Source organism: Cupressus sempervirens, chromosome 2 (assembly GCF_028749045.1).
Source record: "Cupressus sempervirens isolate cs-2001-9-10 chromosome 2, ASM2874904v1, whole genome shotgun sequence".
NCBI lineage: Eukaryota > Viridiplantae > Streptophyta > Pinopsida > Cupressales > Cupressaceae > Cupressus > Cupressus sempervirens.
Genome location: NC_143119.1, coordinates 431,483,428 through 431,500,632, shown reverse-complemented (window position 1 = coordinate 431,500,632; position 17,205 = coordinate 431,483,428). Strand labels below are relative to the sequence as shown.

At 34.1% G+C, this 17,205-nt stretch overlaps 1 protein-coding gene across 1 annotated transcript in view; it reads right to left on the bottom strand.

The window, feature by feature from the left end:
• Positions 1–6,536: 6,536 nt before the first annotated feature.
• Positions 6,537–17,205, bottom strand: part of LOC149572936 (phosphoglycolate phosphatase) — a 76,986-nt gene continuing 66,317 nt past the window's right edge. The window contains exons 6-8 of the mRNA XM_089814052.1: positions 8,268–8,475; positions 7,545–7,795; positions 6,537–7,346 (exon numbers count right to left, since the gene is read on the bottom strand). Of these exons, the coding sequence (XP_089670178.1) occupies positions 7,175–7,346; positions 7,545–7,795; positions 8,268–8,475 (631 nt within the window). The 3' untranslated portion in view covers positions 6,537–7,174. The remainder of the gene's footprint in view (positions 7,347–7,544; positions 7,796–8,267; positions 8,476–17,205) is intronic.

Below are 17,205 nucleotides of genomic sequence, written 5' to 3'. Positions count from 1 at the left end.
TTATAACAATGTCATGATGACATGGTTAAGTGCATAGATGTGTATGGATAGTACGGCGTGAGTTATGATTGAAATATCAGTATGGGTATTTGACAGAGCAGAGCAGAGCATAGAAGAGAATTGAATTGTACAACTTAAGGAATTATTTCGGTAACAAAATAATTACTAAGTCATGATGAGCTGACTTTGTGGATATTATTTCATAAGTTATTTTATATTATGTCAAGCATATGAACACATGAAGGCCGACTGAGAGGATAATTGCTAATTTGTGAAGTATAAGTAAAGATCTTATCTTGCACAAATAAGTGTGTGACATATGCGAACTATGTGATGCAAGATTTGATGTATGATCAGAGCAAGTGCGAATTACAATAGTCAAAAAGTATTGTATGTATATCTATTCTTGTGAAGAACTTTATTGTATAAATGCATGTTAGGGAAGTGGGTCCTTCTTGCATACATTGCATTTCATCTACCAACTCCTAATAGGGTTGAGGCTTCTAACAAGACCTATTTCTCTAACAAGGACTCGAGACACTATATGTAGTTCATAGACTCCTAACGAGGTCAATATCCTTAACATGATCCTTTTGTTTAGTGAATCATCTTGTGGATATCATCCCCACTAGGGTTTTCCCTTGGCCAAGGTTTCCCTAGTTAACAAATAATGGTTTTTGAGTTCACATTGTGTATGGTTATATTTACTGTTCAACATTATTGGTTTTCTTTCACATGCAAGTTATAAAGTAATTAACAATACTTAAATTGTGGTCAAAAGTTTGTAGAATACTAATTCACCCCCCACGCCACCCACCCCCCCCCCCTCTCAGTATTATCTATTTCTAATAAAGACTAGAGGAGATCTAGCCCCAACACCCACAAACTAAGATTTACTTTAATTCATGCCCTTGTGGGAGCGAAGGGTCATATCAAAAGAGGGCATAAAAGTTTCAGATTTATTACCCTTCATTGTGATCCAACCCTCTTCGACCTTAGCAACCAATTCCCGCCAAGCCATAAATCCTTCATGGGAATTCCAAAACCTTGATTGGGAATACCACTACTCATAGAAGAACCAGAGATAGGGCTAGCAACTACCTGAGAGACAAGGCCAATAGTAGTGTGTCTCTTAGAAGACACATCACAATCTCTAGCAAAATCCCTATCATAGGCAACACAATCTTGAGACACAACTATTGCATCAACACTGCAAGTAGAAGAATCAACTAAAATGAAAGCATTCGAACAGACAACAACACCCTCCACACCCCTATCAAGCATAACCAAATCAGCCTAGGAAAAGATTGCAAGATCAAGAGAATCCTACATGCCCACTTGGGAGAAACTTCTTCTCAGACATATAATGTTGTTCAAAAGCATTATTTCACCACTATCAACCATTTCTTTTTCTCCAAATTGTATTCGGAAATCACATGCATCTTTTGTATCTAAAAAGAACCTCTTCACAGTCCAAAATTTAAACTCGGCTATCCTTAGAAGAGTTAATCATAATCTTAATTGTGAACCCATTACAAATGTCTATCTCCACAATAATCTAGGCATAACTGCAATGAAATATAATAAAAGATTTTTCATCTAACATCATAAAATTGCGAAATACATTTACCACTTTCTCTAATAAAGCATCAAACCAAAGATGAAAAGGAAGGTTAGGAAGTCACACCAAGATTGGAATCATGTTGAGTGCATCAGATAAAGGGGAGAAATCAAGATGCCATTGTTTAACCATTAGCAAGAACTTAATTCCCAATTTAAAAATAGATAACACAAAACAAAATCTTCAAATTTAGCAATGAAAAACCTCTTGCCATAGGGAAAACCTAGCCTATACGAAAAATGAACAATTCCCATTGTTGAGAACTCTAAGTATGCAGTTGGGGAAAGATCAAAAACCCCTAAATCTGCAAATAATAGCATGAGAAGAGAATTAGAAACATTAATATCCATTTCCTTCTCCAACTCCTCATTCAACTTCAAAAAGACAACACAAGAGGCAAGGGAAAACCACCTTGTCTATAGTACACCACTTTATCACCTAGTTTAGATCAAAGGACCATTGGGGTTCATTGCCACACCCCCAACACCCAAAACCCAACCTCTAGCATAGAACTTGAAACAATGGGGGAAATAGAGTCTCTAACTACAAAAGGAACAACAACAAGAATCCAAACAATAACAGGAGTTGAAACAAAGGCATGAGTCAAGACAACGGTGAGAGACATGTTCATGAAGTTTCTAGGTATTGTTTGGCTAATGGGATTTTGAACATTTAATTGATAAGGATATTTCTACTAAGGAACAACTATCTTGAGAGTGCTCTAAGGGAGAGGACCCAGTACTTAAGTGTATTCCAATGGTTGTGATGGGAGTTGTTTATTTGATATCCACACTTAATAACTTATTTTCCACATTTATTATCTTAATGCCTAACCTTTTTGACAATATTATACTAATAATTGTTACTTTAAAGTTGTTAGTACAATAATAACTACTCATAATTGAATGAAATGTACCCTTAGTTATAAAAAGAAACCAATGATGTGATGCCACATCAATTGTGCAAGCATGAGAACCCTTTTTGCACAACCATTAGTCTCATTTTTTATTTGGGTTGTTTTGGACAACTTGGCAAAAAACACAATGTGGCATCATAATTGATGACGTGGACTTGAAACCATAGTTATAAGTAGGTGACTTGCCAAGTAAGCTGCTGTAAAAAAAAATGGAAATTTTTTTAAATTTTCACATAGAATTTTGATAAGCATGAAGTTAGGGTGCTCAAGTTGTGGGTCATCTCCCCTAGTTGGCTAAAATTGTTAGGGAAGGCTAATATGCATGGGTAATTGGTCAACTTTGGCATTTTTCTATCAAGGTTCCTTTTCTTTGTCTTGCTAGTTGTTTTGTTAACAAAATGAATGAATATAAAGGCTTATTAAATGACATGATGAATTTTATGTGTTTACATTTTGTACCACTTGAGATATTGTTATAAGTAAAGTCATTCAAATAAAATAAAATATACGACCTAGGATGTAGGGATGATACTATTACATGAATCATTTAAACCATTAAAACCAAATTCAAACAATTAAAAAAGTCAAATATGGACAGAACACGTAAAATCATAATATGGTGCTCCTTATGTGGTGTCATTTTGGTAAAGCATGTGTGTTTCACTTAAGATTTGGACAACATTACTACACTCAATTGTAATTTGAGTAAAATCCATTAAAACAACTAAGTGTTTTGATATATATGTTGACAAGATAGAAAAAAATGAATAGGTTTGGGATAAAGATCAAGAGCGAAGAATGTATGAGACATCCCTCCTCATGTTATAGTTTGGAGTGGTATTTCAAGGTGACCTGAGGGGGAAATGAGCACTTTGGAGTGTGGGAAGACACACACGCATGCACGCACATGCACATGCGCAAACACACACAAGGTTGATTAAAAAAGATTATTTTATAAGATCAATCAAATAGACTTGGAATATAACTAGATAAAAAAGTCTTGCTCTTTATTATCGTGTAAATATTTTCTTCTTTTTAAAGATACATACTTATATAAATCTATCCTTGAGCCTTAAAAAAGGAAAAAATAGTTAAAATTTAGTTTTTAATAAACATTTATACTTGTACAAGCCAATTAGCCTTTCCTTCTTTATAGGAAATTATACTTTACTATTTATGACCAATTGAATAGACTTGGATTGTAACTATACATCAACAAATCTTGGTCTTGATAATAGTGTAAATATTTTCTTCTTTTTAAAATATTGTCATTGAAGTGAAGTGAAGTAAAGTGAAAATCAATAGTAATTATTATTTTAAGAATGTTATTGTGAGAAACATGAATTTTTGAGATATTCTTAGAAATTTATTGTGTTTTGACATTGATAAACAACAAAACAAAGGGTTTTGACTCTTAGCAAGTTAAATATTTTTTAATTGTGAAAGTAGAAAAAAAGGGTATTATCCCCTCGAAAACATAACCCTAAGCATAAAAACAAAAGATAATTATAACAAATCAAGTGAAGACCATTGACTATAGACTAGTAACATAGCTAGTGACCCACGTCATGTGTAGGCAACTCACCTACAACGTTGGGAAAGATTGAGAGACTATAGAGTGATTTTTTAGTGGTAACAACCATCCAAGAAATACTATCAACAAGAACCCCAACACAAGATGGAGGAACCCTCAGAGAGAGAGAATCAACATCATCAATAAAACTTGAGTGTTAACAATGATGAACTTCAATAACCAAAAGTTGAAGCACATCAAGAGCAATAGCAATTTAAGAAGAGTTAATGTCATCAAAGAACTAAATCAACAACGAGAGGTGGAGGTAGATCCAATGAGACAAATGTTTTAGGACACAAGAAGCATCACACAAGGAGAGATACCATTGGCCTAAAGAGTGTCATTAGAGGAAGAGTCAACAGCTAAGACAATCAAATGACCACCATTTGCATCCTTCCACCATGTGGCAATACCCTTGGGATGCAAAAGAGATCATTGTGTGGCCAAATGACCAATAGAGAAGCATTTTCTACATCTAAAGGGAATGCCTTCAAGATTTAATCATTAATTCCATGACCTATGCATAACCATGAGAACATAACCCAGAAAGGATATGGAGATGTCAAGATCAACCAAAATGCAAGCAAAAGTAGATCATAAATACCCTCATTCACCTTTTAAAACGACCAATAGAGTTGTATTTTGCCTCAAGTCAAGAATTCTCCCAATAATGAGAGGAAGATTTGGAGATGAAGCCATATCAAACACAAGGTAAGTGATTTTGTAAGAGCGCTGACGTAGATTGTCCAGGGTTTGGCTGAGAGTGATTTATCCACATCCATAGTTTTCTTAATATCAAATTGTGTTCGTCTCAAAAGTAAAAACAACAATAAAAAACCTTTTGCACAAGGAAAGAGTTTGATGTTACCAAAAACTAATGACTTCGAAAAGTCTGAGACCCAACAGTGTAATCCAAAAGGGAGTGCCAAAAACTAGGAAGTTCATAAACCAAGCCACATTGTTCGTAGAGATTTTCATATTCTATCACTTCTAGACCACAAACCACCATAAGAGGTCTTGGCACAAGCAATGGGATGAGCTTCCACCTACAAAGGAGCAAATTTAGTAGCCCCAACATTGTTCTTTTTACCAACAATAATGATTGGAGTGGTTTGGGGGGGAGAACCCCACCAACACCAACAAGAAGAGAGCCATCCACAACCACAAGGAAGAAGAGCCAAGGCTAACACACACTGCTACCCCCAACATCCCCAAATCCAACCCCAAAGATGACTGCAACACAAATGAGAGAGGTGAAGACCTAGGTTTCAAGTTCAAATTACCGCATGAGTAGTAAACACTAGTGGTAAACTCAAAACAACTTGGCAAACATGTCTCAAAAAAATTAGCAATTTAATGGTGTACTTATGTTACCAATTTAATTAATTATAAGATTGTACATATAGAAATATTGTGCCCTCGGTCTTTCTATACCCCTCCCGTGTCAATGAGATGAATGATATATGAATGGGATGTGCATTGCCTTTTCTCACACGCAAATATTAGTCTTCATAGAAACAAGTTTTCTCTAGCAATGTAAAGTGAATGGTCGTAATCTATGATGTTTTTCTAGTCACCAATGGTTAGATTTTGTAACTCTCCTAAAAGAAGCAATAAGATAATGAGGCTAAGGGAAAATGCAAAAGATCACAAATATGCGTGTAAAGGACCCAAAAAAAAAAAAAAAAATTGTATAAATTTATTCTTTTGTATAATTTTATGTTGATTAAACCAAATTAAATTTTTAAATAAATTGAATTGATATATTGCAAATTATAATTTATTAAAGTCCATATAAATACCTTACCTTTCTTAGAGATGATATAGTCCAAAGATAGAGTTACTCCGTTTTTCTAAAATAAGGGAAATATGAAACTATAAACTTGACTGTATAGACTATAATAGTAGGCAAATATTTTACTCGATTGAAATACAAGCTAGAGATAAAGCTAGAATATATCTCGAGTTGTGTAAAGGACATAAGAGACGTGAGAGTGTCAAATCCTCTTGAATTGCCTACCCAACTAGACATAAAGCAACAATATATCTAGAGTTGTGCAGGTGACATGATATTGATAAGTAACGATATGTTCTCAAAGTTTTTTTGGGGGCATTGGATAGAAATGACAACTCGTGAAATAAATCGTAATTGCAAAGAATTAAAATTTCAATGTATTTGACGGTTGACTATTTATTCTAGCCCTACGATTAATGTATAGTGCAATAGCAATTGTAAAGAAAAAACATTTAAATATTCTATTTGGTCTAAATTCGCTAACGACAATTTGGTGTGAATCCTTTCATAAAGAGTATTGTTGTGTAAGCTTGGATATATTTTAAGAAAATTTGAGGTTTTTTCCAACAATTCGCTTGCATTTAGATATAATTAAAATTTGAATATGAAAACAGGAGTAAACAAGAACCCATTTTAAAAGGAATTTTGCATTGTTTCAGATTTTGAAGCTGTACCAATAGTCACCAAAACCCGCAAAAGCTAGGATCCAAACGCAGCTTTACTGAATTTACAAATCAGTACAGTTTATCTTATTCTGAGAAATAATCCAACCCACATAGATTTACTCAATTTGTTTTGGATGTGTAACCTGCATACTGAGAGTGTTTATAGAACAATATTATCTCCGATACCAAGAAGAAGAAGAAGTTGGGCTTAATCACACCAAAACATAACAGCATACTTCCAATTGCCTTCACAATACAGTCATAACCAAATTTTCACTCCCTCATTATCTAAACATCACAAAAATTATTGCATGTATCTGTTGTAATCATGTTGATCAGTATACGCAATACTTGGATATTGCCAAGAATCAAATGACTTTTAGGAAAAATGGATAAGAAAGATTGAAGAAACAAATCCACGATTTTAAGGACCAAACGGGTGGTTTACTTGGCATATGTGAGCAGTTTCCTAGACCTGCAAATCCTATCAAGGCCTCCACCTAACAGACTGCTTTGAACCTCAAAAAATCGCTCTGAGTGATCATCCAATGAGATAATGATACATTTTTCTTGTGTCAGGATGCTGACTTATATCTTTAAATCATTACGGCTTCCAGCTAACAGATTGCCTGATACCTTGACAAATCAGACCAAGCGATCTTCCAATTAAACTTACTAGAAGGAAAGCTATACCTCGGCCAATTCTCTGCAAAAGATCTCTTAATAGAGGCCCCACAATATCAGAGATTTCCAAAAATACACTGTAGTAATATCTCCTGCAACCAAAAAATAATGTAGCTGAGAAGAAATCTATACCATGGGGCAGAAATGAACTAGTTAGATTGCAATATGATTTCCAAATAGCTGCCATCAAAGAAAGATGCAATTAAAACGAAGATGACAAAGATAGTAAATGAGCATTAGCATGCATGATAAAATGATATATTTGAATAAGATATCATTCTGCAACATACCATCCCAATAGAGCCCTCAATTCCTTTGTCCTTTTCATCGGCAGCAAAACCTGAGTAATTACTATGTCTTCTAATGGTTCCTCTCCTACCATTTTTAAATATTTCATTTTTTTCCACCATCTATACTTGGCGCTCTTTGTTGCAGGTGGAGTTTTAAGAGGAACTGTTTCAAAAGTCCACAAATTGAACCGATCCTCATAAATGGCTACCACAGAAAAGAAGTTATCCTGTAACCACTTGCTTAGAGCAACCTGTACAACACAATAAATCCAATTAAGGACAAAAATCTAATCAGTAGCTCTAATATAAGAGTCACAAACCATTATCATTCCTTATTTATCAATCAACAACTGTTAACAATACAATACAGAATAAATAAGTAAAAGCATTCCCCTTGCAATGTACCAGAACGTTTTCTTAAAAATGCAATATGTAGTTGTATCCTATGTTCTATTTCAGATGTTCAAATGCCTCTGTGGAAAAGTTCTAAATTTTAGCAACATCCATGCAGGCTTACGCCAGGTAACATTAAAAATAAATGACCGTACGGATCCCAAATACTTTCAACTGGTGACAGTTATATTTCTTTCTGGAAAATTATTAACTCCATTTTCCTTTTCACGTTAGAAGCTGAGGTTCCTTCAGCTTAAATTCTTTAGAAATTAAACAAAGCATCACAGTCATTAAAAGAATTCCAAATACGTAAAGGATAATAGAATTCACCTCATTTCGAAATCTTTCAAGAGCTCGTGTTGACATGTAAGAAGGCTTAACTAAGTTAGTCAATTCATCCTCGCTTGAAGTGGACCTGTCCATGGATATAACTTCCAAGAAGAAGGTTGCAATTCCATCAGCTAATTCAATAACCAAATCTTCCAGAATATTAACACCGTGTTTTACAAGGAGGTCATAAGAACAGCAACTCCCAGCTCTGCAATAGAAATTTTATCAATAAACTGAATTCACAGACACAAGATCCACACTCTAACACACAATATAGAAAAGCTTTTATGATAAATTGTATTCATTATTCAGTCTATAATTTACGTATGGGGATAGGGACAGTATTTTGAATAGTGTAGAGCAGTAAAACAAATAAGGCTGTGGCTATATCACATATGCAGTCACCAGTACAACTGTGGATGAGCAGTGAACATGTAGTGGACTCGTACCATTCTTGTCATATGTTGACTGATAATTACACTTTTTACTAATGTTCTTGTACATCATGCTTGGAACAACTTTATTAAATGCACGATACCTCAACTTTTATCAAAACTAACCATTTTATGTACACCTACGCTTTTCTAGGGCTTTCTCATATTGAAGCAAACTCAAACTAATTGAAAAAAATAGCATTGAGATATGTAATTTTATCTAGGATAATCTTTTTGTAATACAGGGTGTCACGCTTACCATGCCTCACGTACTTGGAAAACTTGAACTTGCCTGGGACTTAGCAGACCAAAAAATGGGCTTGAGATCAGACTCGGAAAGAACTCAGGACAGGACTCGACAAAAGAAAACACATAGCTTTACAAAAAAACAAAAAAGAAACTAATGCATTTAGAGAACATAAGAGCCATTATTGAAACATCACACATCATATATCTTCAAACACCCAATACTTCAAATTTCATCATAGTTTCAAGCTTTAAAATGTATAGCAGCAACATAAGTTTATAAATGTTTGCAAAATTACATATAATGATATGTTGTCATGCCTAAAAACTGTGGCAAAAACACACCAATAATACTTTTTTTAAGCACTAAAATTTTCATAGTTAACAGTTTAAGTGTAACAAAGTTTACAACAGTGTTGCATTGAGTGACACATGATGAGTCAAGTATATATTGTGAGGGGCATCATGACTGATGTTAATCGTGTGGTTGTCCCACCATCATGATTGACCTAGTCAACCTCCCTCTATGGTTACAAAGGCTAGACTTAGTTTTACCCTTATCTACCCTTTTAAAACACTTAATCAAAACTTCTATGATTTAGGATGTCAACATAACTAATGAGATAATCTCTTATTTAAAAAGGTAAGTTTAATCTCTACTGTTAACTAAATTGGAGCCTTAATTAGGTTTCAGCCGTCACTAGAAAATTAACTAAACTTGTTAGGTTTCATTTACAGTTTGGTCAAATCAATATCTCCATACAATTTTATGTCTAGCTAAGAGGGTTAAATCCAAAGCTCTTTAATTTTAAAAAGGGTTTCATTGATTACGTATATAAGGGTTACTATATAAATTTAGTAAACTTTTTAATTAAGTGGAGTATAGTGTTATGATTTATTTATTATATTAACTTAATATTTAAGTGAACTTAGGACATTATATTTAACCTTGTCATTTTAATTAGATTCTAAAGTTAAATAAAGCTCAAATAGTTAAATAAATGCATTAGTTTAATTAATTCAATGGTTAATTCTTGAAGGTTGTCCAAATATGGAAAATAGCAAACTAAAGACTGTATCTTCCTCTTCCCTCTCCTAATATAACTCAATTTTTTCAGGTCTTCAACTAGAAGGTGTCGAGGTATCTAAATGAGCAGTTGATTCTTTTTCAAGATCAAAGTCCTTGTCTTCATCATCCTCCATTCCATCAGAATCCAATGCTGCTTTTTCTGCTGCTGCTGCTTGTAACTCTAATTCTGCGAGATCTTCTTCAGCAAGGAGGGCATCATCGTCATCATTTTGTTCACCAATAGTCCAATCAAACATATGGATCAGTTTTATCCAGGTCAATGGACTCATGTGAAACACCCTCCACCTTTCTTATGAAGAATAAGAAGATGATGATTTTAACATCCACAAGGCTAAACAAAGCCTATGGGACAGCCTTCCAAATCCAATAAATCAGTTCTTTTCTTATGCAACTTGATGATGAGTGCCCCAACTCCTCAATTTACTCCTCACTGAATAAGTTATGCCAAGAGCTAGTTGTTAAAATATTCATAAATTTGTCTTTGTTGTCCTTCTAAGCAGCACACTCAACAATAAAATGTTGTTCAGCATTTGTATTACCAGAATTACAAAACATAGAAACTCTCTTCCCATGCCTCTTTTGGCCTTTTCCAACATGCGGTCTTACAACGAAGATATGCATAAGATCTAAGTTGAGCAATAAGAATTTTTCCTCTCCATGATATATAGGCCCCTATATAAGCTAACTGAAGTTGATCATACGTAGAATTAAACTCGTTGATACAATATTTTTTCTTCCTTCCTATCCCAATACACCAATTTTTCTTGTAGAACTTATCCATTACGAAAAACTTTATTTCTATGTTATTTGATGTTTTGACACATCCACATCTTCTTACTTTTGCACAATACATCATTGAAGACAACCTTAGGCCATTTACCTTCTCCCATTTGGTCAGTTTTTATTAGATAGCTTATGAGACGCATCATAATTTTTTCTTCAATAGGAGAAGCTCATGTTTCACTTAACATGATATCATGTGGAGTAGTACGTCTGATTTTGAACGAACTTGTGATAAACGCTTTTGGGTTCACTCTTTTGTCTCCACTGTGTGAGACTAACATGTTGTTGGCCCCAGCTTCACACCCATACAAAACAACTGGCAAAACTAAAAGACCAAAAGAGTTTGAGTAGCATTTTCAATTCCAAACCTCTGCCTCTCTCCACCTATTTTGAAGAACATAAAATGAATTCCAACCTCCCAAAGTTCTTTTCTTTCTGTAGCCTTCTCATTTAAGATTCTTGTTGAAGTCAATTCAAGATATTTGTAATTCATAACTCCCTCAAGAATATTGCATTCAAAATAAAACTTATGCTGATTTGGTTTTTTGCTATTACAGAAAACCATAACTTTTGTCTTGCTGATATTAACCTGCACTCCTACCGTACTACAAACACACTCTACAGTAAATAAATATTCATGCAAATCCTGGGCAGATTTGGCAATCAAAATGAGATCATCTACATAAAGGAGCAATCTTATTAAAAATTCTCCAAACTGGATACCCTTACCATTTTGCATATTTAACCATTCTTCAAGTGCGAGGGCAAGATGTCGTGTTTGTTAAGCAGTTTCGACTACAAAAATATGTTGGCCTATAATCAGGGGTTCTAATGGTTAGCACAGTGATTAGAGGACCCAACCAAGGGTTGCAGAGCTTAGCAAGGAGCTTTACGAGTCATTCCAGATAGTCTAAGGCAGTCTCCTAGTTTGTAGAACAATCCCTATTGTTAAGGAAACCAGGAGATGGTTCAAGAGGCATTTTGAGCCATTGCAGATGGTTTGAGAAAGTTTCATAAATTTTGAGAAGGGTTCCTATTTTTTAGGAGGGAACTTATATTGAGACATTAACTTAGGACAAGTGGCAGCACTCAATTTACAGTTTGGGGTTTTCGTAATGGATCTAAGAATAAAATTGAAATATTAATGTTATTTTTTTTATTTTTCCAGATAGATAAACGGGCTAAACCTTGATACATCTTAAAGTACATAGATAAATCCGGATAATCAACTTTTAGTCCCAAGTTACATTTTTCCACTTCCTTCTAGATCATTTCTCATCCTTCCCTTTTTCTTATGTCTCCAATCAACACCTATATATAATCTAAGCACTACATCTTGCACTTATGTTAAGGATAAAGCTCTGAAAAGTCAGGAAATATGAATACAAAAAGGGCATGGAAGCAAAATGTAAACTGATAAAAGCATTTTCTTTAACAAAATAAAATATACATCTAAATCATCAAAAAATACATCTAATAGAGCAAAGTAGTCGTTCCTCGGCTAAGAAAAACATATCTTATGCAGCGTCATTATGAGTTTGTTACACCAAAGAGTGTTTTGTTGGCTAAGTCACATTAAAATACAGCAGTAATAAACCTATGTTACTCTTCTAGCATAAAATGGGGGTAAAGAGGCTCCCCATCATTCTGAATGTCCATTGAGTCCCAATTGGAAGATTCCATAACCTCTAAAATCACCTCAAACTCATTTTCCTAGGCTCCAACACCATCTTCCACAACGAATCTATCTATCTAATTATATTGTCTTGGGACGCAAGATGTAGGAAGTGGGTGAAAGCTAAAGAAAGACATCTAAATCTTCCCTAGGATAATGAGATGAAAACTATGGTTAAAAAATCTCAAAAATCTAAACTATCCATAATTCAGATGGAGTCCTTGTACTGAAATTTCGACTTCTTATGTATGATCTTCTATACCTATATTAGCTAAATCGTCCACTCTTTGATTTCCCTCCCCATACATATGATTGATTGTGATCTTGTCAAAGATCTAACATAGTGAGAGCGCTCTAGATAAAATTGAGTCCAGTTTCCAATTAATGAGGGATCATTTCCTTATCGCATTTATTATAACTGCAAAATCCCCTTCAATTTCACATTCTTGCAACAAAGAGTTTTACACAATTCTAGTCCTTCAACTAAAGCACAGTTCTAGTCATTCAACTAAAGCCATTGATTCCAATCATTATTTGTTTCTATTCCAATATATCTTGCTAAATTTGTAACTTCATGCCTTCTGAGTTATAGATACTACAATTAATGCCTGGTCTTCCCAAATTCCCTCTTGAAGATCCATCAAAATTGAGTTTAAACCAACCCTCCTTGGGTGGTTGCCATTGGCACATCTCGCATTTTCTTTTTGAAGTCTCCCCCCCCCAATTCCTATAATGGAGGTAATTTTAGGCCTACCACTTGCCTCTCATTTTCTCATCCCAATGAGACATTATAGCCTCCTTTTGTTTATTCAAAATCCGACTATTGGTAAGTTCAATAACAAAAGTCTCAATTTTGATTAGAAGTTGTTCTACATTCATCTTCTTATCATGAAAAGTTATTTGGTTGTATTCCTTCCATTATTCCCATAGGACTATGGAAGGTGTAGATATCTATAAAGAGCTATAAATACTATCCTTTTGAAAGAGGGGCGGGTCAAGCATGAAGCATATAAGTTATAGTTTATGGAAATGTTGATACCCAACCCAATTGCGAACAAAGGCATTTCCAACATTAACTTGAAAAAGGGCAATGCAAACAAAAAGTTGTCAATGGATTCTTCCTCATTTTCGCATAAAGGACATCTACTTGGGCCTTGCAATCCCATTTTCTTAAATCTTTACAAGGTAAGGACCTTCCTATTTAAAACTAACAATGTGAAAAATCCTACCTTAGGCAGACAAGCTTTATTCCAACATAATGTTTTAGGGAGGGAATGTAACATCCACTTTTCCCAAGTCTTAACTAACATCATATCATATCAAAGAAATACAATGAATACTTCATATTCATAGGATGATAGTTATAACAGTTATGTTCATGTGAATGAGATTAATGGTTACAAAACAGTTAAATGGAAAATTTCATAACTAACAATTTAAAAACACCATCAATGATTTTAACAAGGGAAAAATCTACATATTGTAGAATTCAAAACCGAAATCTGTCTAGGGATGCTTCTAAAAAACCCAAGTTAATACATATATGCCGCTTAGGAATAAATAGCTATACCACTTTATCAAAACACCATTACCATCAAATACCATTTTATCATTTAGGGCATCAAATACCACCGTATCATTTAGGGCATCAAATAACACTGTATCATTTAGGGCATCAAATACCAACATATCGATTAGGGCATCAAATACCACTGTATCATTTAGGGTGTCAAGTGCCATTGTATTATTTAGGGCATCAAATACCACTATATCATCCCTTCTCCTTCCATTGCTAACTATGGCAATAACATTCAATTAGAAAATACACTCATACTCATTATTCACATAAATAGAAGACTGAAATAACAATCCATCAGATAAACCTATCTCTTGCATATAGATGTATTCCATGTTCAGTTGGAAAACCAACCAATCTAGCTAGTTACTAATTACATTGACGAGAAAAGTTACTTTTATTAAAGGAAATAACTAATCGATGATATAAATCAATCCATCATATCTTATACTTGTATAAACATCATCAAAGTAAAATACCTATTACCAACAAATGTTTGAATGCATAACTCATCTTTGTCTGGTGCATGTCTGGGCATCTTGTGGAGAGGGGAAACATTGTCAAGGGCTTAACCTCCCAACCACAGACCCTCAAAATATCCTCACAAATCTCATTTAAGAAAGGCCCTCCCTACCCAGAATAGACATGGAACACCTTATCCAGCCACTGAGCATTCTGGTTCTTAATTCCACCACTCGACTTGGCAACAGGGTACATATTGGACAAACATGAGCTGTTGAATAGTTCTTTAAAAGTAATAAAATTATCATATCAATTCTGATTTCTGCTTCTTGTTCTTGCAGAACTTTCTTTCCACCTCTTCACCCTTCTTGGCCAACCAGCCTGGTGAGTCCTAGGTGTCTGTTCATAGAGGATATCAATTCATTTGCTGAAACTCAGCTGATGGAAATAATATTTCAATACTAGCACAAAACAGTCCTTACGGACTTCTCTTAAGAAAAACTTCAAAGGATTATAATTCAAATTTGAAAGACAAGTTGTTTCGAAGAGGAAATCATAGAATGACATATGTCTTTGGTTCAGACTTAACATGGTGAGATAACTTGGTGTGCTTGATTGAATGAACTATTCGATTGAGTTAGTTTGCCTCACAAACAAGCATTGTTATTTGAAAATCCTTGAAACTACTTTTTGATGCAGAGGGATTTTAAAACCTTTAGAAAATCAAATACATGACTTCAGGCTTCACATGCATGAATGCAAATTTCAGCAAATGCATAGAAATTTAATGAAATGAGGGTCAACACATGAAGATGTTGCCCATTCAAATCTGCATTACAACTGGGTTTTCCTGTAACCTGATATGAGACAACAATACAAAAATAAATAAATACATGAAATTACAGAGGATCCTCCAATGGCTGACAAAGACCATTGGAGGATCTTTAGAAAACCCCCATGCAAAGACCACTCTCAAAACAACAGAGAGATCCGGCTGATAGGAAATGAACAATAAGAAAATATTAAACTATTAAGATCTGATTTTCAGATTTCTTCCAAGATGTTGATCTAAACACAAATAGAAAAATGTATGTAGAATACTACACAATCACATCTGTACAACACTAGAAACTTCAGAAAATTACAGAAAATCTCAAGAACTTCATTCTATTCACTTTCTCCCAAAAAAAATCTCTCTCCAAAAATCTTTCTTCAAAAATCTCTCTTCAAAAATCTCTCTTACAATATGCACTCTTTCTCTTTTGAAAAACCTTCTAATGTAACTCCCAAAAATCCATCATAGCTTTCTTGTGGCGGTTACATTTTGAATGCCTACACATGGTGCTTTAGGAATATTCACCTTCTAATGTAACTCCCAAAAATCCATCATAGCTTTCTTGTGGCGGTTACATTTTGAATGCCTACACATGGTGCTTTAGGAATATTCATCATTTTCTTCCTTTTGATTTTTCCCATAAACATTTTCAAAAATTAGAAACCGTTAACACACCCAAAATAATCTAAAATAAACTCATACTAAGTCCTAAGTGAATAATGTTGGGTAGGCTTATAAGAATGCCACCTAAACATTTCCACCACAAAAAAAAGGACATTTATTTTAAAACATAAAACTCTAAACTCACACACACACAAACATTTCAAATTTTAGATTTTAAACTCAAAACTTTTTGATATTTGCTTTGTGCCCTGCATTTTAGTCATATTGTAGGTTGTCTTCCTGTCGCAGACGTGCTCCTGCACCACTTTTGCATCTATACTTTCGAATGCAGTACATATACCAAAATAAAGATTAGGAAAACTAATCACATAACCTAATCAATGAAAGAATGGATCTTTAATTAACTCCGAATGGCCGGCTCTCGAAAGTCTGATTTTCAAATGCAGATCTCAGATTTTGAAGACCATTTAATATCAAGAACAGTGGCCCGGATTCTCTCCAATATCAGCCGTAAGAAATAAGGAAAGAAAAGAGAAGAGGGAACTGAAATAGAACTACAGAATCGATGCTTGCTCTTATTAAGGAAGTTAGTTGTTGAGTGTTGAATCATCTGACTTAAACCAGTAAGTTATACATATATATATATATATATATATATATATATATATATATATATATATATATGCTAACAGTTATAGAGCAGTATTGAAATCTGTTTGTCTGTTAATATTACGTGCCACTATCTATGAATACTACGTGGCAATAATAATTCAGGCGACTAACACTAGATCATATTATATTCACTACCAATGATATATGTATCGACAGACCATTAAATAAAGTGAAACGCCATCTTCGATTTTATATTGGGTGGTGTTTAATATCGGGGTTAATACATTAGTTTATATGACACCGGTTATCATTAACTTAATGAACCGATATGTAAAGTTGGGACATGTACATATAGAGTCATGACTCTATTACATCATGTTTCAATTTATATATATATTGGTATAATTTCCATTCTGTAGATCATATCAATTACAACTGACAATACTGATCTGAGAGAAGGTTATTATAATTTACAGCAAGTATATTAAGTTTGTTAACAGGAAGACATCAGTCCATCATTTTTCAGAATACATATCAAACTCTTTGATAAGTCTACACCAAACACGATCTAATAAAATTTACAGCTCTCAACATACACTCG